General features: G+C 47.8%; 3 protein-coding genes across 9 annotated transcripts in view; 2 read left to right on the plus strand and 1 right to left on the minus strand.

Annotated features, from left to right (window-relative positions):
• The window catches only part of LOC134039367 (LHFPL tetraspan subfamily member 7 protein), a 65,124-nt gene extending 59,949 nt beyond the window's left edge, over positions 1 to 5,175 (plus strand). Inside the window, exon 3 of the mRNA XM_062485186.1 lies at positions 1,724 to 5,175. Within this exon, the coding sequence (XP_062341170.1) occupies positions 1,724 to 1,950 (227 nt within the window). The 3' untranslated portion in view covers positions 1,951 to 5,175. The remainder of the gene's footprint in view (positions 1 to 1,723) is intronic.
• A 16-nt stretch (positions 5,176 to 5,191) lies between these two features.
• Positions 5,192 to 7,845, minus strand: LOC134039368 (spermatogenesis-associated protein 22). 6 transcript variants are annotated; one of them, XM_062485191.1, is made up of 8 exons: positions 7,698 to 7,845; positions 7,230 to 7,302; positions 6,951 to 7,082; positions 6,661 to 6,853; positions 6,147 to 6,498; positions 5,897 to 6,023; positions 5,684 to 5,781; positions 5,192 to 5,582 (listed from the first exon to the last, which is right to left on the minus strand). In XM_062485191.1, the coding sequence occupies exons 2-8, from the start codon at positions 7,264 to 7,266 to the stop codon at positions 5,391 to 5,393; spliced, it is 1,131 nt and encodes a 376-aa protein (XP_062341175.1). In that variant the 5' UTR covers positions 7,267 to 7,302; positions 7,698 to 7,845; the 3' UTR covers positions 5,192 to 5,390. The 6 variants fall into 6 exon arrangements, with proteins under 6 accessions (XP_062341175.1, XP_062341174.1, XP_062341176.1 ...); XM_062485190.1 differs by lacking the exon at positions 7,698 to 7,845 and adding an exon at positions 7,548 to 7,666; XM_062485192.1 differs by lacking the exon at positions 7,698 to 7,845 and adding an exon at positions 7,571 to 7,665 and having other exon boundaries at positions 5,897 to 6,005.
• Positions 7,846 to 10,964: 3,119 nt separating this feature from the next.
• The window catches only part of cltca (clathrin, heavy chain a (Hc)), a 30,483-nt gene continuing 14,774 nt past the window's right edge, over positions 10,965 to 26,673 (plus strand). The window contains exons 1-6 of one of the 2 annotated variants that reach the window (XM_062485213.1): positions 10,965 to 11,415; positions 20,570 to 20,777; positions 23,622 to 23,890; positions 24,287 to 24,448; positions 24,550 to 24,663; positions 24,939 to 25,112. In XM_062485213.1, coding sequence (XP_062341197.1) covers positions 11,374 to 11,415; positions 20,570 to 20,777; positions 23,622 to 23,890; positions 24,287 to 24,448; positions 24,550 to 24,663; positions 24,939 to 25,112 — 969 coding nt within the window. In that variant the 5' untranslated portion in view covers positions 10,965 to 11,373. The remainder of the gene's footprint in view (positions 11,416 to 20,569; positions 20,778 to 23,621; positions 23,891 to 24,286; positions 24,449 to 24,549; positions 24,664 to 24,938; positions 25,113 to 26,673) is intronic. The other variant, XM_062485214.1, reaches the window with a different exon arrangement.

The following is a 26,673-nucleotide window of genomic DNA, read 5'->3' on the forward strand; positions in this document are numbered from 1 at the left end:
TTGGGAGTTAAGTTAAGTTATCTTAACGAGGAAGCACAAAGAATGCCATCTTTTCTGGATCCGTGGTTTTAAATGTGGTGTCCCTGCTGTAGACTTGCGTGTGTTCTCGAGAACTCGGTTGCCATTAACAGAGCTAAGCAGCCCACAGAGATCCTATCGACCTGAAGCACAGTACTTATCTGATTTAGACAACAGTTGCCCCTGTGTAGCCACTTGCCCTGCCTTTGTTGATGAAACCCAGCGCTCGCAATCGTCCACGGACCGCGCGCCGGCCTTGATTTCCTTCCTGCATTGATTATTTGGCATTTTCTGGTGTGTTCCCCCGACTCATCCATTTGGGTTGTGGCGAAGGCTGTCTGTGTGAATCCGGTTGGCACCGCAACACGTGAGAGCAGGGACTTGGAAGAACCCCCCTCCTCCCCCTTCCCTGTGTCTTTGTGCCTCTACCACAAAAACAATGATAGTTTGATAGAGAAGGCCATTAAAGTGTCATTAGTGCATGCATTGTGGAGCCAGTCCCCCACAGATGAATACCGTTCATTCTGAGGGGAGGAGGAGGAGGAGGAGGAGGAGGAGGAGGAGGAGGAGGAGGAGGAGGAGGAGGGGAGGAGGAGGAGGAGGAGGAGGAGGAGGAGGAGGGGGGGGAGGAGGGGGAGGGGGAGGGGGAGGGGGAGGGGGAGGGAGGAGGAGCCGGAGCCTCGTAGAGGTGATTCGAACACACGCAGTTTATCCATCCACTCTGACAGCCCCCTCTGTCCTCTCCTTTCTGTCTGTCACTCTCCCTTCTTCCCTGAGCGCGCCCGAGCCGTCCGTTCCCAAGTCATTCCAACACGATGAGAAAGCTGAGGAATTTCGTCTGGAGACTAACCATTATACACGTGCAGTGTTACAGCAGGAAACCGTACATATACGTACATCATTTGACTGTTCCCTAATGTGACTATTACGTTCCGTCCGCCAATGAACTCCGTCCTTGAACGTGCAATGAACTCTTTTTAGTGTGCTTTATAGAAACTGCCAACAGCTCACCTCCGAAACCTATACTTCATATTTCAATTTTTGTGCGGAAGACGTCCAACTGAAATCTAAGCTGTGTATTTCTCCTCAACATGAGTGAGAGCAGTAATGATACACTGCAGTCGATAGCTGCTTGGCTGTGCTGGCTGGCAGACTTGACTCAATTTGTAAAAGTGAGCCACTGGCTGACTGCACGGCCACTGACGATGTGATACTGTCTGGGAAAGCTGATCGCCTCTGAAGCATCCTCTTTTCTCGTGGTCGTCAGTTTGGGATGAGAAGTGCTAATGGGTTTTTGGAGGCATGATTCACTGTGCATTAGTAGGGCCTGTCAATCCAGGGCCATCAAGTGCTCCTTTTTAATACACAAAAAGCCTCTTTCTGTCTATCACCGCCTAACTTGGGAGACTATCTGGGTAGTGATTTATTTTCCGACAAATAGGAAGTCAAGACTGAATTTGGTATTCAGGCTGCGGCTGCAGATGGTACCAGAAGCATGTCTTCGGAGCAATGCTTCGGAACGCTGCGTTATAAAACTTGCACTGCCCCCAAGTGGTTTTATGTGAACACAACCAGGACAATTATGGATTCTGGGAGCAGTCAGCGCCACTAAACATACACATACTCACGATTGGGTAATCATCATCAACAAAGAGACTACTTCTACTATGTATCTCAGTAGTAAACCCTCCTCTCTTTCCCTCAGTGTTCATCATGGGCTCTGGACTGCTGGTGTACCCTTTCGGCCTCAACTCCTCCCTGGTGAGGTCCTACTGCGGGGACTCGGACATCTACGATGCCGGGGAGTGCCAGATCGGATGGGGCTACATGCTGGCCATCGTGGGCGTCATGCTCACCCTGTTCCTGCCCTTCTTCGCCAAATATGCCCCCAAGGAGCAGCTGTCTCCCACCCCCCTGCCCACTCTCTTATAGTGCAACACCAGACCCCTTGGTTCCAAGTGGACTTCACCACTGTTCCCTCTCTTTTTGCCCCTGTATGATGTCATGAACTGATCCTTGCTTTTCTATTGGATGCCCTTTGGAAAGCCCCTGTAGATTTGTTTGTATTACCTGAGTATGAACAACATGGCCAACTTTAATGCGCCATCTTTCTCTTAAAGAACCCTCTCTGACTGGCTAAATTGGATGAAAACTTTCTTATTATAACGTCAAACGTTAAAAAAAATCCATATTGTTACCTGTATGTCATTTAATTCAAATAATCATCATGTGAACTTTTTCCAGTTTAGACTTTGCAATTAAAACAAAAATGTTCACGCAAGGACTGACAGCAACAACCAGTGATTCAACCAGAGGCTCCAGTGCATCAACACACATCCTCGCCGTGCAGTGAGCGAGCATTCAGAAGACATAGGGGTGATTTAGGACTATACTAATGTTCTGAGTCTGTGTCAATGTCATACTGTCGGAGCGGTTGGCAAGAAAAACATTCTGTGGTGGTCAGGGGGAGCTGTTTGCATGAAATAAGTGGGACGAGGAGAATCTTTTCGACTCTGGAGACGGAGGACGGCAGGAGACAAGCTGATGACAGATTGCCACATTCCTAAATGCTCCCTTCAGTGGGTGATGTCTGCTTCAAGGATACTTAAACAGAATTGCAAAAGGACTTGACATTGACAGCAAGAGGGTCAAGATGGATTCAGACGTCACAGGACCGTGCACACTGATGTGTTCCACGGTGGTGTAGTGGAGAGCTTGGATTGTACATAGTATGTTCTTGACCGACTGATTTATTCCTTAGAGCCCCAAATACCGCTTTGGATACGAGGACACCAGAAGATGGACGAACATTACTGTGTACAATACAGTAACTCTGGTAGGCTTGAATCTGGTTCATCAATGGATTCAAAGGACAGACCATTTCTATCTCAGTAAAAAAGAATGCTAACACCCCCAGGGAAATGGTTGCTGACATGTTTGTCAAGAACACTGTGTCACAGTCAATAGAGTTGTACCATAGATACAGCATTTGACCTGCCTTCATGACTCAATTGATATATTGTATAGCATTCTTTTTTCTGGGGCGGCTGTGGCTCAGGGGGTAGAGAGGGTTGTCTGTCAATCGCAAGGTTGGCGGTTCGATCCCCGACTCCTCCCAGGCCATGTGCCGAAGTATCCTTGAGCAAGACTCTGAACCCCAAGTTGCTCCCGATGGGCAGGCCGGCGCCTTGCATGGTAGCTCGCTGCCGTCGGTATGTGTGATTGAGAGAATGGGTGAATGAGAGGAAAACATTGTAAAGCGCTTTGAGTGCCGCTAAGGTAGAAAAGCGCTATATAAATGCAGTCCATTTACCATTTATTGTCCTTTCTGCTTCATAAATAATTGTCTTGAAGCAATGGGAGAATTTGTTGTCAGCACCTGCCTGGTCGTCGGTCAGCCAACGCTGGACCTGGTCGCGAGTCTCCCGGTCCTGTCCTACATCTATAAAGTTGAATAATGGATTTTGGTGTTTTAAAAACCCATCGACACTGTATGACTATGTTTAGCCTGTGTTCTGCTCCTCTCTCCCACCAACCGTCTCTGGAGGAGGGGATCCCTCTCTGAATTGCTCCTCCCAAGGTTTCTTCCATTTTTTTTCTCCTGTTGAGTTTTTTGGGAGTTTTTCCTTGTCTTCCTTGAGGGTTTAGGTTGGTTGAGGGGCAGTTCTATGGGCATATGTGAAGCCCTCTGTGACATGCTTGCGTGTAAAAAGGGCTATACAAATAAATTTGATTTGATTTGATTTGGTTGAAAATGTGTTGTTTGGGTGATATTGCATTCTTGTGTCAACCAATTCCTTGTGTTAATATGATTGTCTTGTTAACCCAATTCTTCATTTGATCTTTATTTTTCCAGTTCACACTACTATACCATACAGACTATTTCAGGACCTCATAAAATCAGGCATTAGACAAGGAGACGATATAGCACCATGCAATGCAGAATAAGTTGGGTTTAGTTAATAGTAAAAAGTTGATAACAATGACAAAATCTAATCTGACCATACCAACTTGTGCCTTTTCACATTTAACCAAGACTACAAAGTTAGCTTCAATACTAGTTTCAGATTGCTAAACTGTTACTTCTGCTGAAAACTGTGGCTATTGATTTGTTTAGATTTGCTTATCTTTCCAGGGCATTGGACCTGTTCTTTTTCTTTTCTTTACTTGGTAAACTTGGTGTTTAACTTTTCTGTCTACTTCAGATTGGTCTTCTGTACGTGGTATGAGCTCCTTGAACTTGCATTACATTCTGCAAGTTAAAAAGCCTGATGCGCATTAAGGTAATACTGTCAGAAAGCTGTACTTGCGTTGAATTATGCCTCGACACGTTTGCCAATTCTCAAGAGGTAAATCATTTTAATCACGAAATTAAAAGGTTGTGACATGCAGTTAATGCATTAATTCCTGGCATCCCGACAAAGTGGGATAGAGGACTTGAGTGGCAGAACTTAGGCCACAGTTATCAGTGTTGAGTTGACACATTATCCTAGTAATGTGTGAAGCATGGCTAAAAATAATTACCTTTTGAGATAAGCTAATGGCTAAGTTTTATTCTTCCATCCCATTCCTCTTAAAATACTTTATTCTTGTCATGTTCCAAGGGCAAGTAGTAGTATTCCTTCTCCGCTATTCCGTGAAGTTAATGAATCTGGATGTTTCTTTCCAAACCATGTGTCTTTGTGTGTTATCCAGATGTTAGGCTGAATTCCTTTTTTATTAATTGATAAAAGGTCTCGCTAAAGGTAAAAAGTCAAAAAATTGGAGATTCTTGTCTTTATGTTGCCACGTAAAAAAAAACAAGACAAAGGAAAGAAATGTTGGTATTGTATAGGACTTCATACTGTGCTTGATTGTGTGAATGACTGGGGCTAACTGACACTGACTTGCTCCCTAACATGTTGAACCATTGTGTGTCAAGTCTCAGCACTGGTGAAACTTTTGTAGAGTAGAAGTATTGGGTTTTTCATTGTGATGTGTTGTAAATAAACTAATAACTGTTTGTCAGGTCACTTTCCATTCTAAACTTTCCCCATTTTTTAAAGATATATTTTGAGATATTACCTCATCAGTGTGTCTGTTTAACATGAAACTACCCTCTTAACAATGTTTGCTGTTGTGTGAATTTCCTTTGTAATAAAATGTTTCATAAATTAAGTTACTCATGGTTTTGTTGTCGAAGTAACACAAGCACACCGTTTATTGTTAACATTAACAGTTTCACATTAGAATAAGAAAACGAAACATCAACTTTGAATCCTGTAAGCCGAAACAGCAAAAAATGTAACGTCACAAACACACATGCTCCTCATAAGAGCAATGACCCTGCGTTCCTCCAACACATCACGGTATTAACAACACTTCCTGACCTATCAGACTTCACTGAGAGACTTGACCAGCCCCCTCATCTCTGCGTCGGAAGCTCTCACCGCCTCCCGAGCGTTCCTCTGCTCCGAGGGCAGAGCGGCCCTGACGGACACGCAGGTGAGGACGTCCCTCCCGCTGTCGTAGTTCCCCACGCAGCGGTGCACCTGGCCCCGGATCAGCCTGGGCAGCTCCAGTTCCTGCCAGAGAGGGGGACCCGAGCACAGCTGGCTCAGCAGCTCACGCCTCCTCCACTACCACACCTGCTTCTCCTGGCTTTTTTTTTTGTTTTTTTACTCACATTCTCGTAGAAGACACATCGCAAGACCTCTTTGCCATCTCTCATGAGGAAGTTCTTGGCCCCAAGGGATCCCACCGTGACCGCGGAATCGAGAGTTGCTGAGGGAGGGAGGGAGGGAGAGTGTGATGTTACCCCGTCACACCAAGGTAAGGACAGTACAACGACACACCGGGCCACTGCAGGACAGGCTGGAGTGAAGCTTCCACTACTCACCGTAGATTTCAAACAGGGCAGGAGCTTTGTCCTTGAACTGACTCCAGTGTCTCATCCCAGCTATGACAGCAGTCAGGATTCTTAGGGAGCTCTCCGCCACTGGTTTGACCTGTAATGCAGATGTCGTCTTCCCAACATGGTAGAAATATTCTTCCTACATTCCTTACATGTTGAGCTTTAATAACTGTATTTAACAACCTTCGTAAGAGGAAGAGCACATTCCATGTCTTGTGTTTTCCCCCTCTATTACCTGAGTTTGAGAAGCAGGCTTGGTGTTGTAAATGTTGTTATTGCCAGCAGGCTGTCTCAGTGGTCCAGCGCTGCTGGTGGTTTTGACCCGCCACGTCTGATGGTCTGATGTCTGAGGTGCAGGGACGGGTCGGCTTGGTGGAGGGGTCGGGGCCTGATGAGGCTGAAGGGGTCGGGGTGGGGTGGCCTGTGTGTGTGCTGACGGCTGACCCCTGTGAGAGTAGCCCGTGGCGGGTGCAGGGATGCTATGTGCGTGCCCACCGCCGCGAGGGTTGGCGTGGCTGCTCTGCCTGGGGTTGCTGGGGACTCGAAAATCCTGGCTCGCTGTTATGTTCTGCTGAGCGGTCTGTGAACTGAAGACACAAGGCCCATTTTGATCAAAGCCTGTTTGTGTCGTAATGTAGTTTATCAATTCAACCTAATTGGACAAACTAATGTCATTTCAGGTTACATACTGCAGTGAAATAATTATGATGTGTAAATAATGAAATGCATACAAAGGTGCAGTTGCCTACCTGCTGTACCCTGTGTTGGCAGGTTTGTATGGATGAGGCAGGGGGGCACAGCCTCTCCCCATGGGGCCAGGTGCAGGCCTGCTACAGTGGACCTGGGAGAGCTGGTGAGGCTGGGGGTTATCTGGTCTGTTCCACTGACTATTCTGAACAGCAGGAGCATGATGAGCCTGATTTTGGGCATGTCTAGTGTAACCTATTGAAAAAGTGAAAACATGGTTAGGGGTTTAATGTGATTTGTGTTATACTTTGACTGTGCTGCCATCTAGTGGCTGAAATCATGATGATCCTACTCGTGTTTGATGAAGCAGGTCCCTGAGAGGGCATGTATTCATTGCTGGGGAAGAATTCATTCTCTGTGGGATTAGATGTCAAGGGTAATCTGCTTCTTTTCTTCTGGTTAAACAGCGGCACGGAGAGACACCCTGTAGAAAAATGCTTGACAATGTCCTAATCGCATCAAGCTGGATAGCAAAGTAAGCATTCATAGATCAAATTAATTTAGGTAACGTAATTTAGCAGGTAAAGCCTAACAAAACATTTGCATAGTTCATAGCCGACAGCCTACAAACCTGCAGTGGGTCTGGTCTGGTTTTCATATCTTTTCATTGTCTCCAGTCAGTGTCTTCAGTCAGTCAATGAAATCTAATCAATAAATGAAACCAGTTGGGGTATTTACATTCTAGTACTACTACAGATAAGTATTCACTAATGAATAGCATAGCTAGGTGACGTTAGCTATCAGTACAACAGGCCTATTCAGTTGTCCAACTTGCTAGCTAGCCAACGTCTTAGCCTAGGCTAGTTACAGTACATAAGTAGCTCTAATTTTAGAAGTCAGACAAGTCACTAACTTAAAACACAGTTTTGTCTATCATAGTCATTTTAACCTTGTATTAAAACCCCCGTATAGATTTATATGGGTACTTCCGTTCCACATTAGCTAGCTTGCTGCAAACTTGTACATTTGATCGAGTGATGAGCGGGATCTGCTCTCTAACACCCACGCGCCAAATACATAGTTGGAAATGATTGCAGACCTACGGTGCTACCCTCAGTGTTTCTTCACTGTAAAGGTGTCAGGAAAGAATCATCCAAGGCACATCAACATGCCCAGGGTCAATTCGATCCGGACAAAGGGTGATGTTTACTACCATTGTGAATCATAAACTTAAATTTAGAGACTATCAAACCAGATCACACACTTTGGGTGTGTTTTTAAGAGACAATTATGTTTGAAGTGTCAACTCTAATGAGTAATTAGCAAAGTGTGTTACAGTATTTAGAATTGTACTAATAGGAGCATGACCAGTAACACCATTGAATCATACTGGCAGTATTGAGAGAGAGAGAGAGAGAGAGAGAGAGGGAGAGAGAGAGAGAGAGAGAGAGAGAGAGAAGAATGTGTGTGTGTGTGTGTGTGTGTGTGCGTGCGTGTGTGTGTGGGCAATGAGCCACAGAGCATCTAAAGGTCTCCTCAGTGAGTGAGTCGTGACTCCCTGCACCGGATCTGGCGTTAGACCACTCTATTCGTCTGGAGGGATCCTTAAACTCATTAATCTATCGGGGGGAGCCTCAGTGAGGGAGACCTCACATCTGTGTTTAAATCCATGCCAAAGAGGAAACAATAGTCTCTACTGAGTTCAAATATAGTACTTTTTTAAACATTATACCACGTTTTCTGTTTTCAAGCATTGCCATTATAACTGAAGAATAAGAATGGTCTTGAGTTCTGAGAGAGTTCACATGACATGGATGATGTCGATTGCTCTACAAAAATGAGATTGTAGGCATAATCTCAAGTGTCATGGACTGTATAAAGGAAATGACAAGGGTCAAGGCTGCCGAGCTTCCATCGCTGCACCTCGTTAGCTGCGAGCCTGAGGGTAATCACCGACTGCGTGGCCCTGTGACTTCCACAGAGAGTCCGAAGGCCACTCTTTTATGATACACATGGCCTCTCTGTGAGTGACTGTGTCTCGTGTCTCTAGGGTCCTTGCATCCATGGCAACAGTGATTTGAATAGTCTTCAGAAAGCCAACCAACCCACCACTCATTGCTAACCTCCCCCAATAACGCTCTTGGAGAGGATTAATACATCTGAACTCACAGGTGCAATGACTCACCACTGACAGTTTAGACAGGTTTTGCCGTCATAATATTTGTGTTTGTGGGGGAGGATTGTTTGTTTTATATCAACCATGATGATGAGGTGTGAGCTGCGGGCTGCATTCCTGCAGTCCTACAGGACAATGTTGTGAACATATATTATCACATAACAGAATCCTAATGAGATTAGACATTTCTGAGGTGGATTCACATTGAGACGGATGATCCCAACGGTTAAGGACTGCGTCCTTTGCTCACTGTGACTCAGAATTACTACAGGTAATAGCGTTGCGCAGTATGAATTTACTATTTCACTTCCATGGCCTCATAATGGACATCTTATTTCTAAAATGACGTCTGAACCAGGGCTTATTAATTTGCTTTGTCTTATTTTATGATAGCATGCTCTAATCTTACATGACAACCAGGGACAGTGGTAGAATAAATAATTTCCAGCTATGTGCTGATACTGCATTTTACAACATTGGCTATATACATCTGTGACAATCTTACCCCTTTCTCAATTCCTCATTCTTCAGTGGAAATATGTGTAGCAAGTAGCAGTGTCTCCTTCAGCTTGGGGTTAGATCCCTGTTCTTAGTGCCGGCTATGAAGGCTTGTTCTGGGAAAACATGTCTGAGGGCCTGGGCTGTCCAGATGTGCTGCTGGAGTTGGGTTGCTGAAGGATCTCCAGGGTGGAACTGACTCAGACACACCTCTCAAAGCTTGTGACTTTAGCACCACTGGCCAGACATCTGTCATGCATCATTTGTACTATGGAATAAATGTTTCGGTTACTCCCTAATAAAATAATAACTTTAACTGTAGCTATATCATTATATATTCTGTTCTATCAATACATATTCTGTAACGATTTCTATGTATTTATCTGTCAACTGCAACCTTTATATCCACACAGATATATGTTCCAAGGCAGATTGAATTTCTTAATTTATTTAGCTATTTCTTTGTGTGGATTTTATGTGTTACCTCTGTTTTACCTATTCTGTAATTGTGCACTCTGTTACCTGAGCACTTGACTTCCCTTATCAATAAAGGGATTTTAATTGTCGTAAAATGATGGTTGTAAACATGTGTTGTAAATCTGCACGATCCATACTATGACTATGGCCCACTCCTAAGGTAAAACTTTTATGACAAAGTGAGAGAGCCACAACAATATTTTTTTGTTGTAAGTTATATTTTAAACTTCCATTACAAAAGTAGCTGCCGATTCAGCCTGTGTTTCAGACCAATCAATTCCATCTCTTAACTCTGCCCACACCATTCCACAGAATGTGTGGGTGAGTGCTGGGTCAGCTGAAAAGTTCTCTTGGTCAGCCTCTGTAAAGTTTTTGAGACAACTTTCCAAACTCTTAATAAAATGGAGTGGAGTCAGATGGCTGAGCGGTGAGGGAGTCGGGCTAGTAATCTGTAGGTTACCGGTTCGATTCCTGGCTCTGCCAAATGACGTTGTGTCCTTGGGCAAGGCACTTCACCCTACTTGCCTCGGGGGGAATGTCCCTGTACTTACTGTAAGTCGCATAAGAGCGTCTGCTAAATGACTAAAATGTAAAATATTTGTCTTTTGCAACACTCAGGCAGTGAACAGACATTGTAGCATGTGAAAGAGGAAATGGTCTTTATGATTGTACTCCACCCTTGGCAGGGTAATCTGGAATGATGTTGACGTTTACCGACAAACTCAGTCACTTGAAATTAGCAACATTTTAGCTGTTTAATTAATTGAAGAAAGACTGCATACATGTTTATAGGGAACTGTATTATATGGACAGGTAGGCCAGGTGTATATGTTGTTTACAGTACATAATTCTGCAATAAAAATTGAAACCATCTGTTTTCCATGACATTCTGTTTATATCAATACTCCTACAATGGAAAAATATACACTTTAAACACTGCAAATATTTTTTTTTGCCTCGGTATTCAGAAAAATAAAATTCATTTTATTGAATTCATTTCAAACCATTGCACGATTAGGCTTATCCAAACAGTTCACTAGGCTACACCCCTGTGCCGGTGCGAAACAGAGCCCACAGCAAATAGGAACTGACGTTATTTCAAGAGGACGAATGATGTGGCAAAAATCTCAGGGCGAATCCCAAAGAAATAGTACCAAAGAGCCCGATGTCTCCCATTGGATGACGTATTTACTTTACAGTAAATCATTTCGGATTTGAAACAAGATTCATATATTTATAATGCAAATATCCTACGTGTATGAATATTGTGTCCATTTTGTGGATTGTCACTTTTAAAAATCCACGAACTTGTATTCGTCCGCCTTGCTGAAGTGCACAGCCATTTCCGGATAGTTTCTCTCCTGAGCAGCCTCCATCGCCATTGCAGGTCCAGCCAGGGAGTCAGTGCAGCGGCAGCCGTCTGTCATCAGGGGAAGCGCGCAAGTAAACAGCAAAAGGACGAATAAAATAGCCATCAAACTGACAACACATTTTCAATCAAGACGTAGAGTTTATCCGTTTGGACTTTTTACTAGCCGTTCCCTGGCTGTCCGACTAGGATCAGAGAGAAGAAGTCGTAGTTTGTTAGTAGTAGGAGAAATAGGAGGAGAGCAGAGGAACCGCCATGGCTCAGATCCTGCCTATCCGCTTTCAGGAGCACCTGCAGGTAGCTAATGTTGAATGAATGGAAGCTATGATATTGTTTTGAACAGTTGCTGTTGCATTTGTACGAAACGAGTTGTTTGTTGGACTGGGATATTACCGATTAAGTATAGCAGACGTCTGAAAGAAAATGACCTCTCAACAAAATGCTATCATAGCTTAGCTTACGATAGCTAACTAGCACTAGCCATTAGTATGACACATCGTCGATGGTTTCTTGGGAAACCTATCACATTAGCATGCTATCTTACCTTTCTTAGCTAAGTGCGAGGTCACATGAATGAACCAAATATGAAAGCTAATGGTCAACAATAAAGTTAGAAATGTTGTTTTGGCCATCAATTAACTAGCTAGCGAAGTACCTAATTAGACTACTGTAGCCGACTCGTACTGTACCAACGAACTAGCAAGATACTTGCTAGCTTACGTTTCTGAACTCGCTTGCTTTCCAGTCAGCTTGCTAGCTATTAGTACTTGGTGCGAACTAACAAGAGGCTGGTCGGCTAAGCCGGCTAACCTAGCTTGCTGGCTACGATAGCTATCTTGCTAAGGAAATAGTTTTAATGAATAGATAGCTACGGTAGATGCTATCCTGCTCGTTGTCATTGTCAGATTAATAAGATATAATGTGTGCTACTAGCATTTTTGAATTAGTTGGTTAAGAAACCAGCGAGTTAAATACTTTCACTGTTAAGCTTCTTCCACGTATGCTTTAAATCAGGTTCAGCAGGTTACTTGAAAAAGCCTCTTTTAAACTAAACTAACTAGCTAACAACATATTTATTGAAAAGCAAAAAGTGCACATTTTATTGATTATAGGGGCTGCCTTGCCTCACTTGTTGATGTTTTTTTGAAGTCATGAAATGATCTGTATGGCTTATCTAACAGTTTATCGGGGTTAGAGCATGACATCAGCAGGTGAAAATGGCACACCTTCATACTAGAGACCACACAGATCCAAAATGACTTGGTGTGAATGTGGAGTGTATGATAAGAAGTGGATATGGTAATAATTACTATTTTGTGAATGGGAAAGGTAAACTCTCATGTTGCATCATGTAGGTCATATCCCATCACTGCTTCCCAACCCTCTAAACCTACATGTATTAACAATTAAGCCAGCACAAAGATACATTTTGCCAAAGACAAATCCTTGAAATCTGAATTTGGGGAAAAAAATTATCCTGAATGTTATAACGGATATTTGTGGTATTAAATGGCCACACCAAGCTTGCGGTGTGATTCAATAAACCTTAATCTATGTCTGGTTGATGAAGTGAGAAATGTTTATGCACCTCCAAGCGCATAGATTGTCAGGACTGCTGGCTTGCAAGTTCTCTTTGAGCTAATGAATAAGTCATAGTATGTTTGGTGTTTCTTGAGCAGCCTCAGATAAGACATGCGATCCACCTACATCTCCATTTCAGGATAATTATCTGTTTGTTTAAAGCACTTTTTTGGTATCCAAGCATAATGAAGGGTTGTTTGTTTTTGGAATGGCCAGGTTCTGTATTCAAAACACTCCCCCCCCCCACAGTTTTAGGGTTGAGTTTTACACACTGACTGACTGATACTATTGTGTAGGCCTTGCAGTGTTTGCCTCCCATAACTGTAAACAGAATGACATTTGATGCTGTTTTACATATTACTTTCAGCCATCAGTCACTTCCATCCATCAAGTACAGAGACTTGTAATTGAAGCTCTCTTATGTTCTTGCTTTACTGTCCGTCTTGAGTTTGGGAGGGTGGTGGTGTTGTTCCAGTCTTGTGTTGTGCAGGTGGGGGACTGCACGGACGGGTCACACGCAGGCTGTTCTGGTACACTCCCCCTGCACTTGATTAACTAAGCCTACCGCTGCTGTTAGTTATAAGGTTAATGTTCCCAGATTCATGTATGGTGGACAACAGCGCTGTGCAATGAACGTTTTACTGTGGGTGGGGGGGGGGGGGCGTGGGAGTTTCTGTTGTTTTGTCAAGTGCTTAATTGCAGGAGTGGGATTTTGAGAGATTATGGTCGAACTGGTGTACCGGTTATCCTGTCCATGAAGATGGACATGGCTCTGCATTTGTTTGGTGGGAGGTCTGTTAGGCCGTGCAAATTCTTTCTCATGCTCCTTGAGTTGTAGATTTGTATCATCAGAAGATGAGATTGTAGGATCACTGTTGCGAGCGTATCGTAGTGCTTCTGACATCAGGCTCCGTGTGTTGTAGAGGAAGGTTCTGTGTCAGTAGTGCCCTTTTTTTCTCTTGGCTTATTCGACAGCAGTAGCACACAAGGTCCCTCTGATAAGGACTGGGGATCTGGTAGCCAAAGTGTTCCTTCTATGATTTCTTTGTCGTTGGCGTGTCAAGGTCATTTAGTGTGACGAATAACTACCAAAAGGATCGCCTGCCAATATTACTAATGCATGACCTCCTGTACGAGTCGTTTCACGCATGTTTCATGCATGTTTCACGGTGAGCAGATCATGCTGAGCATTGGCCACACCGATTGCTGCCGTTAAATGGATGTTTTGAAAGCGGAGCTAGTTTGGAAAGGAAGAGGCTGTGGATATTTCTCGGTAGAGCGTCACACATGGCAGACGCCTGTTGGGGGGGGCTGTCTGTCAGGTCTGCGTGCAACATCCCCCTCGGAAGTTCATCCGTAAACCCCTGGAGATGGGACTCGGCAGCAGCCCCGCGCATCAAGCAGCAGGCTGGGGGAATCTCACCCAACGACTGGCTGACGGGCAGTCACGTGACCGAGCGAGTCACTCCCGACGTCAGCCGCTGGTGTCTGCTGCTGTGACGTCACGGTGCTCCCAGTGGGCAGGTGATGGATGGTCTGCCGCTCCGCTCTCTGTGTAGCACAGCACAGCAGAGCACAGCCCATGGCTGCTGCAGATGGTCCAGATATAGACAAGCCTGTTTGTTCATCCACCACAGTCAGCTTTGGGCACACAAGTTCACCCTGTTTGAACCCAAAAGCCCCTATTGGCCCACCATGCTGAACATCCATATATCTGCCATGGTGCAGGTATTTTTAATTTATTTTTTACCTCCCATTTGAACCTATACACAAGAGCCTCCCTCTTTATTTGCTGTCCTTCTGCCTGTGTTCTCTGTCACTCATTGCATAGCTTGCTTTTTTATACGTCAACCATTTATACAGCTGTGTCTCTACTGATCCCTGTTATAGCCTGCAACTTCTCCACAGCGGTTAAAAAAGAATCTTCCAGTTACTTACACGCACACACTCCTGAGAGTGGGAGCCAGTGGTTGGAATATAATGGATGTTGGATCCTATTCATTGGCTGACATCATCATGCCTGGCCTGTGTTGACAAAGGCTTCCCTTGCAAATTTTGTAATCGAGTATGGTGTGAAGAGTGAAGTTTCCCTCCTGGAGTGAAGAATGATGAATCAAATCAAAGTCAATATTATTTGTGCTTTAACAGGCATTGTTTTAAAGGACTTCAAAGTATTTTACAATACTACCTAGAAGGAAGATAATTATTAAATGTCAGTGCCCATAATCTTGCTTATCAAAATCATTGGTTGTCATTAACTCGCCTAAGTACATAGTTACTACCTTAATAGCCTATCAGATTAGTTGGTTTGTCTTAGTAACGCATCAAATGTTTCTGTACCGAGATGGTCCTGAGACTAGCAGTGTTGAACATCTGGTTTTGACTATTTTGGCTTATTCCCCTACGAGCTCCCACGAAGCTGCTTATTATGATCCCACTCTGCATGTTATATGACCGTATCAAGGTAGCTCGTTGGAGTTTGTTATTAGCGTACCCTTGTCACGGGTAAAAACCTCCGGGTGTGGTTTATGGCAAGCTGCTTTTTTTAAATGTCACTTCGAAAAGGCCGCCTGCGCAGCGAACTTTGCCCTCTCACCTGGTAACCTGCTGATATCTCGTGACAGGCTTGTGAGGATATGGATTTGCTGAACACTCGACATTCCTGAGCTTCACCCGAACGTACCATAAAGTCAGCTGCTGCATTTCAAGGAGAAAAAGGGGAAAAAAGGCAGCTGCCAGGAAACAGGGCCCTCAGCAGAAACGACTCTGGATGTCGTTTTACAAACGTATGCATTCCTCTCCTCTCCCCTTTCCCCTCGGTTCTCCCTGTATATCCATCAGTGCACCCGTCTTCCTACCCACCTCTGGGCTGGTCACATGTCACCCCTAGATCGCACGTCGGCTCTGGCGACAGCGCCCACCTGTTGTTCCAGCCCGGGAGACAATGGGTCAGGGCTTCCTGTTGTTGGCCTGCCTGCTAACCGGTTAGCAGCCCTCAGCACATCACACATCCTCTCCTGGCCTTCCTTGAACTGGCCCTGCGCAGGACGCAGGACCTGTTTGTGCTGAGCTGGGTGCCCTCTTCCTCCGAAGGAAGAGAAAACGGGTCCCATCAGCAGATCGTGGGGGCTCCCAAGGGGTTGAGAGAGAGAGAGATAGGCCGACTGTTCCTGGTCCAGTACGAACACACTAGGAACCCACCAGCCTGCCTGAGAGCTGTCACATGTCGGCTAGAATGTTCCGGCTCAGCTCCAATGCCCAGAGCTCTGACTGGGACGACCCCCCCCGCCCCCGCTCCGTCACTGGTTCCTGGTATGTCCTGTGTCATGCAGCTCTCCCTGTAGCAGAGGTGGGAGAGGAGGAAACAAAAGGTCTGGCCTTTTTCTTGAACGCCCAGTGCACGGACAGCAGCGGATTCATATCTCTTAGCCCGACCAAACACATGACTCCACAGTGCTGCCAGAGCAGCTGTGGCGCTCCTCTCTGATCCGGCGCCGTAGTAGCCCCCACCGGCCTCACCGTACGGCCGAGCGCTGAGGTCACCCCTGCCCCCCCCCCCCCTGGCTGGAGCGGTGTGCCGCTTGAGAGCACGCCCCCGTCAGTCCACGCTTCCTTTTTGCAGTGTCTTGCGTAACCCAAGGGAGCTGTGTGGGAAAGTGCTTTGCAGTTTAGTGTCGTGGCGTCATCAGAGATCCAGTGGGGAGGGGGAGGGTGGTGGTGGTGGAAGGTGTTTGCTGGGCTGGTCGTGACTCACCCTGCCCTTGTGGCGGTCTGCTTTCCCACAACAAGAGCCGTCTGCACTGGCTATCATCACTCCTCACAGGGTGGGGTGGCCGCGATCTGGCTGCTCATCTCCTGTCACACGCTGCTCTCCTCCTCCCGCTTCCAACCCGGGGCTCTTTTTCTCCTCATGTTGTGCTGCTGAGATGGTGAACTCATTCGGGGACACTGCCCGGATAAATATGCATGTCACGCTGCGGCAGCCGTGATTCTCCCTCACATCTCTCTCTCCCGCTTCTCTCTTCTCTCTCCCCCTCACTCCGCCTCTCTCCTGTAAAGAGCTTTTCTCTCTCGTGCCCTCCCCTGCTGGGCTGGTCGACTCGTCATATTTAATGCAGTGATTCGGCAGAGTCTGGAATCAAAGGCCTGGAGCCAGCATGTTTGCCACTCTTAGCCAACAGGTAAAGCGACCCCATTCAAGTGAAGACAGCTCCTCTGCCTCATGACTTAATAAATGAGTTTCCAGGTTGTACCGACTGGCTAACTGGTTTTTGACCTAGTTTCACTTCGACAACCGGCCTGTTGATGGCACAGCCATGTTGGCTTGTGCTAGCTTCCATGGAAATTGAGTCGACAAGACTTCCTGAAAGTTCGGTCTGGCACCGTGCAACATCTGTCAGTCTGAAGAGAATAATTTTAGCCCATTCATTGTTCAGATGTTGCAGTGTTTTTATTTTATTTTTATGAGGGTTTTCAGAGTGCATAAAGGGTGTCCCGCCCCCCAGAACACAGCCAGCAGATGGAGGTTGGAGAGGGAGAGCAAGTAAATCTGTCTAGACCATTGTTCAGACAGCGATGCAGTGAGGATAACTGTGGCCTATAGCCTCTCCAATGAAGGATATCCAGCCACCGGGATTACCGCGGCATACGAATCCTGATTCCCAGGCACTGATTCACTGAGTGGCACTAGAAAGATCAGCCATTTCCAAGGGATTATGTAACAAAACCGTTTCTAAAAACGATGTCGGCACAATGTTTTCCTTCCTTCACTAGCATGTGGGTTTAGTTTAGAATGTGTGGCTTCTCACAATGTTTGCCGAGCGAAGGACAGATGCTTGGAGTTATGTAACCACATGCGTATCGTGTCACTGAAAGAGTCATGATACGGGTTCTCCATTGGGCCGAGGTTATCTCTAGGGAAGTGGTGGCTTTTGTTGTCTGGGAGTGCCTTTTTAAATATGGCTCGCTTTAGTAAGGGATGAATCATATTGGCTCGAGGCTAAAGCTGCAGCTTTACAATGTCTACTGTTGGAATCGAGTTCACCTTTTTCAGTGCACTCCCACACAAACTGCCCTCTACCAGCCAATCACAGAAAAACCTGCTTCTCCTGGCAGCCAATGAGTAATAAGTTATACGAAAATGTCTGGATTTTCTGTGACGATACGGCCGAGCTCTTGACTAAAGGAGGAGATAAAGAATATTGCACAATGTCTTTCCCAATGGGACTTGTGTCGCTGGCTATGTCATTGAACGGAAGCCAGGCTTCACACCAGTGAAAGAATGTGGGTGGGGGAGGGTGTGTCCTCCCATTGATAAAAGATGCTTCTGGTTTCGTTGGGGCCTTCCAAGAACCGTGGTTTGCGGTGATAAGCTGTCGGCCAGAGTCGCACCTCATTGATAACGGAGAGTCCAGACTGGGGGAGACAAGCTGCTATGTAGGACATGCTGTGGTCTCTCTCAGCTACAGACCTGAGGCCTCATTCAGTCAGAACCAGGGGGAGACCAGCAGCTATGTAGGACATGCTGTGGTCTCTCTCAGCTACAGACCTGAGGCCTCATTCAGTCAGAACCAGGGGGAGACCAGCAGCTATGTAGGACATGCTGTGGTCTCTCTCAGCTACAGACCTGAGGCCTCATTTAGTCAGAACCAGGGGGAGACCAGCAGCTATGTAGGACATGCTGTGGTCTCTCTCAGCTACAGACCTGAGGCCTCATTCAGTCAGAACCAGGGGGAGACCAGCAGCTATGTAGGACATGCTGTGGTCTCTCTCAGCTACAGACCTGAGGCCTCATTCAGTCAGAACCAGGGGGAGACCAGCAGCTATGTAGGACATGCTGTGGTCTCTCTCAGCTACAGACCTGAGGCCTGTCAGTCAGAGCCAGGTTAAAAGTCTGATTTTGTTCAACACCATCCATTCTAGAGGCCCATGTTGTTGTTTTCATCCCATAGATAATTGTGTAGAGGATTCTTCAGATGTATTTAATTACCTTAAGATCGCCCCCTTATATGTGAGTCATTCCAGTGAACCGTGGGGGGTGATTTGTTTCAGTGATAGTGTAGCCGATATGTGCCCTGGAGCAGCTAACAGTGAAACACTAAGTGCTTCCACCCTTTCCCCGACCTCTGCCCTCTGTCAGGCTATAGGGAGACAGCGGGGATTTAGCTAGCTAGCAGCTACCTCGCTAGGAAACTCTGGGACTCTGCCTGGGCCTCAACCTCTTTGTGAACCCTCCACCAGCCTCCTGTCAGTGCTGGCTACGTGATGCACGATAACAGTTGAAGCTTGGGCGTCATCTTGGCTGCTTTCCTTCTCCCCGGAGCCTCAGATGTAGGTACATCTGGCAGCCCTGGGGCCTCGGTCTGACACACACACCCACACACACTCACACACTCGCACGTAGAGGGTGGGGGAAAAGGAGATAAAAAAGAGAGGGAGTCCTACCTAGCGGATGAGCTAGCCGAGACGCGTTCCTCTCCTCAGAAACGGAAGGGAGACCAAATGTTGCCGTGACCCCTGCTCTGTCACGGATGGACACGGAACAGAGCGACGCCATGCTTTCCTCAGGCCCCGTGCCCCCACGTAGGGGTCTGGCTCTGCCAGAGATAGAGAGAGAGTGGCTGGCCATGGAGTGGTGGCTGTGAGGCAGCTGGTGAGCCGGTGCTGATTCACCTCCCAGGCCTGTGTTTTCATGCTGGCTAGCGCCTAGTGTGCTCCCCATGTGCTCTAGGAGCGTGTTGTTACTATCCACTACTAGTTCAGCAGCATGGCAGAAAACGAAAGCACTGAACACTCGGGTGAATCAAGGAAACTGTTCATTAACCCTTGTGTTATCTTCGGGTCATTCTGACCCATCAGTCATTGTGACCCACCGTCGTATTGCGACAGATTTACCGCATACAAAGACAAAGTGAAGCATTTTCTTTTAACAGCTAGGCTGTCTCAGACCCCCCACATTGCAAAGGTTAAAAGAAAATTATTTTAATTAGTTTTTGTATTGGGTAAAATTGGGTAAACACAACGATGGTTCGTTATGAACCTTTGGGTCATGTGACCCGAAGGCAGCACGAGGGTTAAACTAGTTAGGCAGAAATCTGACATGGATGATCACCTTAATGTCTGTCAGCATTTCAGGTGTGGAGACCTGTGGTTTGTAGCTATGTACCGTCATCTCACATGGATGAGATACCGGCACTCGATGGCAGCGAAAAGAAAATCAAGTGACTCAACTCAGATTGTTAGCAAGCCAGTATGTTTCGGTGCTCAGTACTGAAGCCAGAAAAGAAGCCGGGCCAGACTGACCTCCCCCATCCGAGGAGGCCTGCCAGGGCCTCGCTCCATGCGGGGTACCACTCCGTGTCAGCCTCGGTGACATCACCAGCCAGACCCCCCCCCCCCAGCAGCTGAGCATCATGACATCATGCTTGTTGTTCAGCCGTGGCGTCTGCTGCAAGCTCATGAAATCAGCTACAACACTGTAAATGGCTTCGCCTTCACCGCCAGCTCCTGTACTCATAAATCATGGAGCCGTGGCTCTGCTTTCACCAGGGACCTCGAGATTATTTATGCCTTGCTGTTGAATTGTTTTTTTCCAGTTTACCTTGGAGGCTGAGAATAAGGTCCCTTCCAGTGTCTGAGTTTATGTTGCACTAATTGACGGGGAAATTTAAATGGGAACGTGGTTGATTTCCCAGTGCTAGCTGCCTGAGATGACCCCTTCCACACTGTGTGGTTGTTCTGGTACAGGTGAACCTCAACATGGTGAACGTTCCGGCGCCTTCCCCCCCCCCCCCCCCCCCCCCGTCTCATACTGCCTGCCCTGAGCTCACGTTCTCTCCCTCCCCCCCCCCCCTCCCTCCCCCGTGTTCAGCTCCAGAACTTGGGGATCAACCCGGCCAACATCGGGTTCAGCACCCTGACGATGGAGTCGGACAAGTTCATCTGCATCCGGGAGAAGGTGGGCGAGCAGGCGCAGGTGGTGATCATCGACATGGCCGACCCCAACACGCCCATCCGCAGGCCCATCTCCGCCGACAGCGCCATCATGAACCCCGCCAGCAAGGTCATCGCTCTTAAAGGTACGACAACGCCGCGCACACTCGCCAAGTGGATCGTCAGAAACCAACAAACAAAAATTACATTCATTATTGTGTCTGTTAAATGCTTAGTTTAGCCCCTTTTGGGGTCCTCATGGTTGAGTTTGGTGTGTGTGTGTGTGTGTAATGTAGCGACATTTGTCCATTATGTGTTGAATTGCATTTTTTTACGTCCAGCTGTTTTTGTTTTCTTTCGTAAAGTAGTTTGAATTGAATGATCTATGACCAGCAGTAGTGTAATGTGATACTGTTGTCCAGCAGCCATAATTGCTTTGTCTGTTTTTTGTTTTTGTTTCTCTGTTCTGTACGTTCTTTTTTTTCTTTACCGCTTTCTTATGTGTATGCAGACGGTGAGTTCAAATTTCAGTACACTCAGTTGTGGAAGTTCAAATCCTGTTTTCAAATCTGGACCAAAAAGGGGCAAATAGCCTGACTTATGACCTGACCCAGTTTTAGTTTAGCTGTGCATTCACAAGCCTTGTTAGACCCCCCCCCCCCCCCCCCCCCCTCCCCCCCAATCTCACCCAGCATCATTCACTCAATCAGTTCTTTCTTCATCATTTGATTAGTTCATAACTGTGTTTAATCTTCATATAACTGGACTCTAATCACCTTCCCCACACACACACACATCTATATATACTTTGTCGTTCAGGTACTATTAGAATATGAGATTATATTAATTAGACCACCTAAACAGGATTTGACTTTCACAACTTTATAGCTTGAATGTTTGCATTACATCAATTTTGTTTCTTAGATGTATACATGATTTAGTACCCTTTTTTTGAGGGGAGAGAATATATCGGGGGTAAAATTATGATTTCAGTTTAATTAGGTTCCGAATTACTTTGCTTGCCATGCGGATTCCCACAACCAGTTCCTGTGTTTCTACACATGTACTTGTTCATGCCCAAAGTTCCAGATAGGTTCCTCCTTATGTCCATTTGATACCTCGTCTTAAATAGTAAGAGTCAGCAAAGCTCCTCAAGTCCTCGTCGTTCTGACAGCCGCTAGCTGAAGGGCTGAAGGCTGGCCAGGCCAGGGTGCTACCAGACTGTGTCAGGAACAGGGAGGTTTGACTGGGTGCCAGGAGAGTGTTGTGTTGGGAGCCCGGCTGGTATTGATCTGATTCCTGAAGTGTCCGTCGAGACCTCCTCTCCCAGATGATGATTATGATGAGGAGGAGCAGGAGGTGTGTGTGTGTGTGTGTGTGTGTGTGTGTGTGTGTGTGTGTGTGTGTGTGTGTGTGGGTGTGTGGGTGTGTGGGTGTGTGGGTGTGTGGGTGTGGGCGGGGGGAGTGTTGAGTGGAAGTACTACCAGAGCAGAAAGATTATGAAAGAGGCCTTTGAAGAGTTCCCACTGGGCCTGTTAGGGACAGGGAATCAGATTAGGCATGAATTGATTGGTAGTTAAAGGCAAAAGGCAGTGTGATTGGTTTAGAAGAGTAGATCCAATTTATGTGGGTGCAAAAAAAAACCCTCTGGTCCCTTGCCATCGAACCTAATATGATTTTCAGGTCTAAATAGTTTGAGTAAACAGCTAGCAGGTCTAAAATAGCTTGGGGTTTTTCTTCAAATTCCTGGGATATCCATGCAGACCCTGCTTCTGTGGTGGCGCTTGACCTCCTCAACTGTCCTTTCACTGTGGCCCTGTGCTTTCCCCCGACCACTTTTATCAACCAGTCGAAGTATTCAGTTTTCCCATTGAAAAAACAAATGGGGCCAAATCTCCCTTCTTTTTTTTTTCTTTTTTTTTAAGTAACAAGTCCACGGTGGTAAACTGTGTCCTGGGAAACCGAGGGGTCCTGATCTAGTACCCACCTCTTCCTCTTCAATCTGCATTCAGTCACTATCAACCCCCACCCGTCCCCCACCTCTTCCTCTCCCAACCTGCTCAGTCTACCCCTTGCCCACCCCCCCCCCCCCCCCCGCCCCCCCCGCCTCCCTGAGGGGGCTGGGCACAGAGTAAGCCCACACTGCGTGGCGGTGATCATTCACGTTAAATTGCCTGATCTAGCCCAATCAAAACTCACTTTACACTTCACATCTGGCTGCAGACATTTTAATTGGTGCACTGCAACCCTTGTCTTGGTGTGTTGGTCTGGAAACGTATGATGACACGGTCACATGATTTCAGCAGGTTTCTGGAAATGCACTGCGCTCTTATATCTCACTTGCTTTCACTATGGTTAGCGAGCAGGGAACACACTGCTTCTTAATACAGGCTTCAGCTCACCGACTTAATCATGTCATATGCAAAAAAAACAACAACTAATAACCAAAACCAAAACAACTCAGGTGAGTGAACCTTTTTCTAACCCTATTCAGTCGTTGACACATTAACATAATAACAAGACACATAACATCCCCGACAGTAATCACCGTTTGGACAACATTGGCCGAGGGATTTCCACACGATGTGACACAGGCCTTTCTCCCCTCCTGTTGCTGTTCCCACTAGTATAAATCCTGTCCCTCCCTTCTGTATGTTTAACTGGATGCCGATGTGTTCGACTGTGGTGGTTGTATCATGTGATGATTTGCTTCCCCTTCCTTTGCTACTGTAAGTCTACGGCAGCTGTTCAGTCGGTCATGGCCTCCTTGCCTGATGCTCCGCGAGCCATGACTACCAACATTTCGGACTTGACTCGGTTATTCAAGTGGAATTTGGTATTTAGCCCACTGCCGCTCCCTCCGTCCTTGCCACTGTGTTTATGGGGAGTGAGTGTGTGAGTGAGTGAGTGTGTGTGTGTTCCCTGTCACGACGTGGCCATAACAAGTTCTCCCCCCCCCCCAACGCCGGCCCTCCCGTTTCCGTCCGCAGCCGCCAAAACCCTCCAGATCTTCAACATCGAGATGAAGAGCAAGATGAAGGCCCACACCATGACGGACGACGTCACCTTCTGGAAGTGGATCTCCCTGAACACCGTGGCCCTGGTGACCGACAACGCCGTGTACCACTGGAGCATGGAGGGCGACTCGCAGCCCGTCAAGGTGTTCGACCGCCACTCCAGCCTGGCGGGCTGCCAGATCATCAACTACCGCACGGACGCCAAGCAGAAGTGGCTGCTTCTCATCGGCATCTCGGCCCAGGTTACTGACGCGCACACACACACACACACAGTTATGCGTCAAGCCTAAGTAGGGAATTTATCTTCTTTTTTCTTCTTCTGTCTAATCGAATGTTATCACTGTCTAATAAGAGAGTCAGGTGGCTGAGCGGTTAGGGAATCGGGCTAGCAATCTGAAGGTTGCCAGTTCGATTCCCGGCTGTGCCAACGACGTTGTGTCCTTGGGCAAGGCACTTCACCCTACTTGCCTCAGGGGGAATGTCCCTGTACTTACTGTAAGTCGCTCTGGATAAGAGTGTCTGCTAAATGACTAAATGTAAATGTAAGGGAATTTATCTTTATCTTTCTTTTTTTCTTTTTTTTTAATAATAAAATGTTATCCTTGTCTAATCAATGAACGTGGCGTTGAACCCGGCAGCAAAACCGCGTGGTGGGGGCCATGCAGCTGTACTCGGTGGACAGGAAGGTGTCGCAGCCCATCGAGGGCCACGCCGCCGGCTTCGCCCAGTTCAAGATGGAGGGCAACGCCGAGGAGTCGACGCTCTTCTGCTTCGCCGTGCGGGGCCAGGCGGGCGGGAAGGTGAGGCAGGGCACACAGGGGAGGGGGGTTAGGAGGTCGTTTCATCCCAACCCCCTCCCCCCCCCCGTGCCCACTGTAACCGCTGCCCCTCTCCCCTCCAGCTGCACATCATCGAGGTGGGCACGCCGCCGACAGGGAACCAGCCTTTTCCAAAGAAAGCAGTGGACGTGTTCTTCCCCCCGGAGGCTCAGAACGACTTCCCTGTGGCCATGCAGGTTGGTATTATGATTCATAATATTATACTACTTATCATTATTATGGGCTAGGCTGATTGAATGGCAGGCATGCATCGGCCAAGGACAGTGTGACCTCGTAGCTAGCTAGATCATGGGGGGAGAGCATGGGGGGGGGGGGGAGGGGAGCAGTAGGGTCATTACCTCTCGCACAGCGAAGTGGACATGCTCCGCGGCTCAGCGCGGAAGGTTCCCGTTGACCCAGTTGCCTCCTGACGGCTCCTCTCCCTCTCCCCCCCTCCTCCTCCTCCCCTCAGATCAGCTCCAAGCAGGACGTGGTGTTCCTCATCACCAAGTACGGCTACATCCACCTGTACGACCTGGAGACGGGCACCTGCATCTACATGAACCGCATCAGCGGCGAGACCATCTTCGTCACGGCGCCCCACGAGGCCACCGCCGGCATCATCGGGGTCAACCGCAAAGGACAGGTACGAGCCCCCCCCCCCCTCACAAGCCCCCGACAAGGGACCCGGGAGGTGGATCCGACATCGCGGTTCTTTTTCCTCGCGCCGTCCAACCCCCGTGGCTCTGCATAATGCATGGTGGTACATGGCGTTACACAGGGAGCTGAAACCATAGTGTTGTGTCAGTGGGGCTGTACTGTAACCCGGCCCGGCTACAGCTGCTTCGACAGCGGCCGGCTGGTTCAATACGGCTCAGTGTCCCAGCCTTAATGCAGTCTCTCTGGGGAAACCGGAGGAGAGGGGGCAGGGGGAGGAGTACATCTCCTCCTCCCCCTCCCCCCGCCGGCTTGTTGCCCTGGCGGCCTCTCATCCAGTACCCCCACCCCCATACCTAACCCCCAGGACGCAATCACAGCCCCAGACCTCACTTTCAGCTTCAATCATAGCATCAAGGGTAAGCCCCTCGGAGATAAACAGGAACTGGGAATAAGTCTGTGTCGCAAAACGGACCAATCCCCATCTGTCATCAGCGAGCCAGGTCCCTGCTAGCGAGGAGGCGTTATAAATAACCCCTGGGTGTCGCGTTCCACAGGTGAGAGGGCACCCGCTCCTGACAGCGGAGCGGGGCGGTATTATGGGCTGGATAACTGGATCCAGCCAGCTGATGAATAACGGGGCCCGCAGATGAATAATTGAGTGGATGATTGGAAAGCTGATCCTCGGGGCGCTGTCTGGCCCGCCGTCCTCGCGGGCTGCCGAGGCCTGACTGGGTCTCCATTCCAACACCGCCAGACCCAGGCCGGGCCCCCCTGTGGTCTGCGGGCCCGGCCTGGGTCTCTACACGCCGGCTGAGTGACGGGCAGTGGAAACACGGCGCCGTAATCCTTCGCCCCTGCCACCTGGAAACCGAACGGGCGCTATTTCTTTTCCCCCTTCTGCCGGCAGATTTAGCAAGCGGCTCTTAACGGGATTTGGTAGGAGAGCTCGCAGTCCAAACTGAGGCTTAATCACTGTTTTTTATTTATTTATTGCTTTTCATCAGTAATTGGAGTGGTTGACGGGCCTGGTCTGGTACTGGACAGGTGAAAGCCCAGCAGAAGGGTGTGTTGTCTTCCATCAGTGAGGCTGCTCAGAGGAGATCTGGTGGCCAAAGCAGCGGGCCTGGAGGCTGGGTTCATGTCTCCTGTGTGTGCTGGAGAGGAGGCCAGAGCCTTGGTTTAGGATGCTGCGTCAGCACTGTGTGGCCAGCCAGCCAGGCCCAGCCTAACCTTGCTCCCAGGAGAAAATCCCTGTTAAAGAGATACAGCATGGAAGCTCGTCCCACAGAAACCACAGAGGAGGGGGGTGGAAAAAAAAGAAAAGAAAACTAGCACGTGATGTAGGGAGGCGCTGCCTGGCGCCCTCAATCCCTCTCACTGCTGACTGGCTGAGGGGCAGGCTCTCTGGACCAATTAGAGCCATTCACACCCCCTCCCCATCATCCGCCTCGCTGTGCCCTGTGACGTCAGCGCTGCAGTTTTACTACCGTGTGATTCTGGGACAGTCGACATTGCCGCTTATCTGTCCGCTGTTTGGAACAGCGCTG

The sequence above is a fragment of the Osmerus eperlanus genome, chromosome 19 (genome assembly GCF_963692335.1).
Source record: "Osmerus eperlanus chromosome 19, fOsmEpe2.1, whole genome shotgun sequence".
NCBI lineage: Eukaryota > Metazoa > Chordata > Actinopteri > Osmeriformes > Osmeridae > Osmerus > Osmerus eperlanus.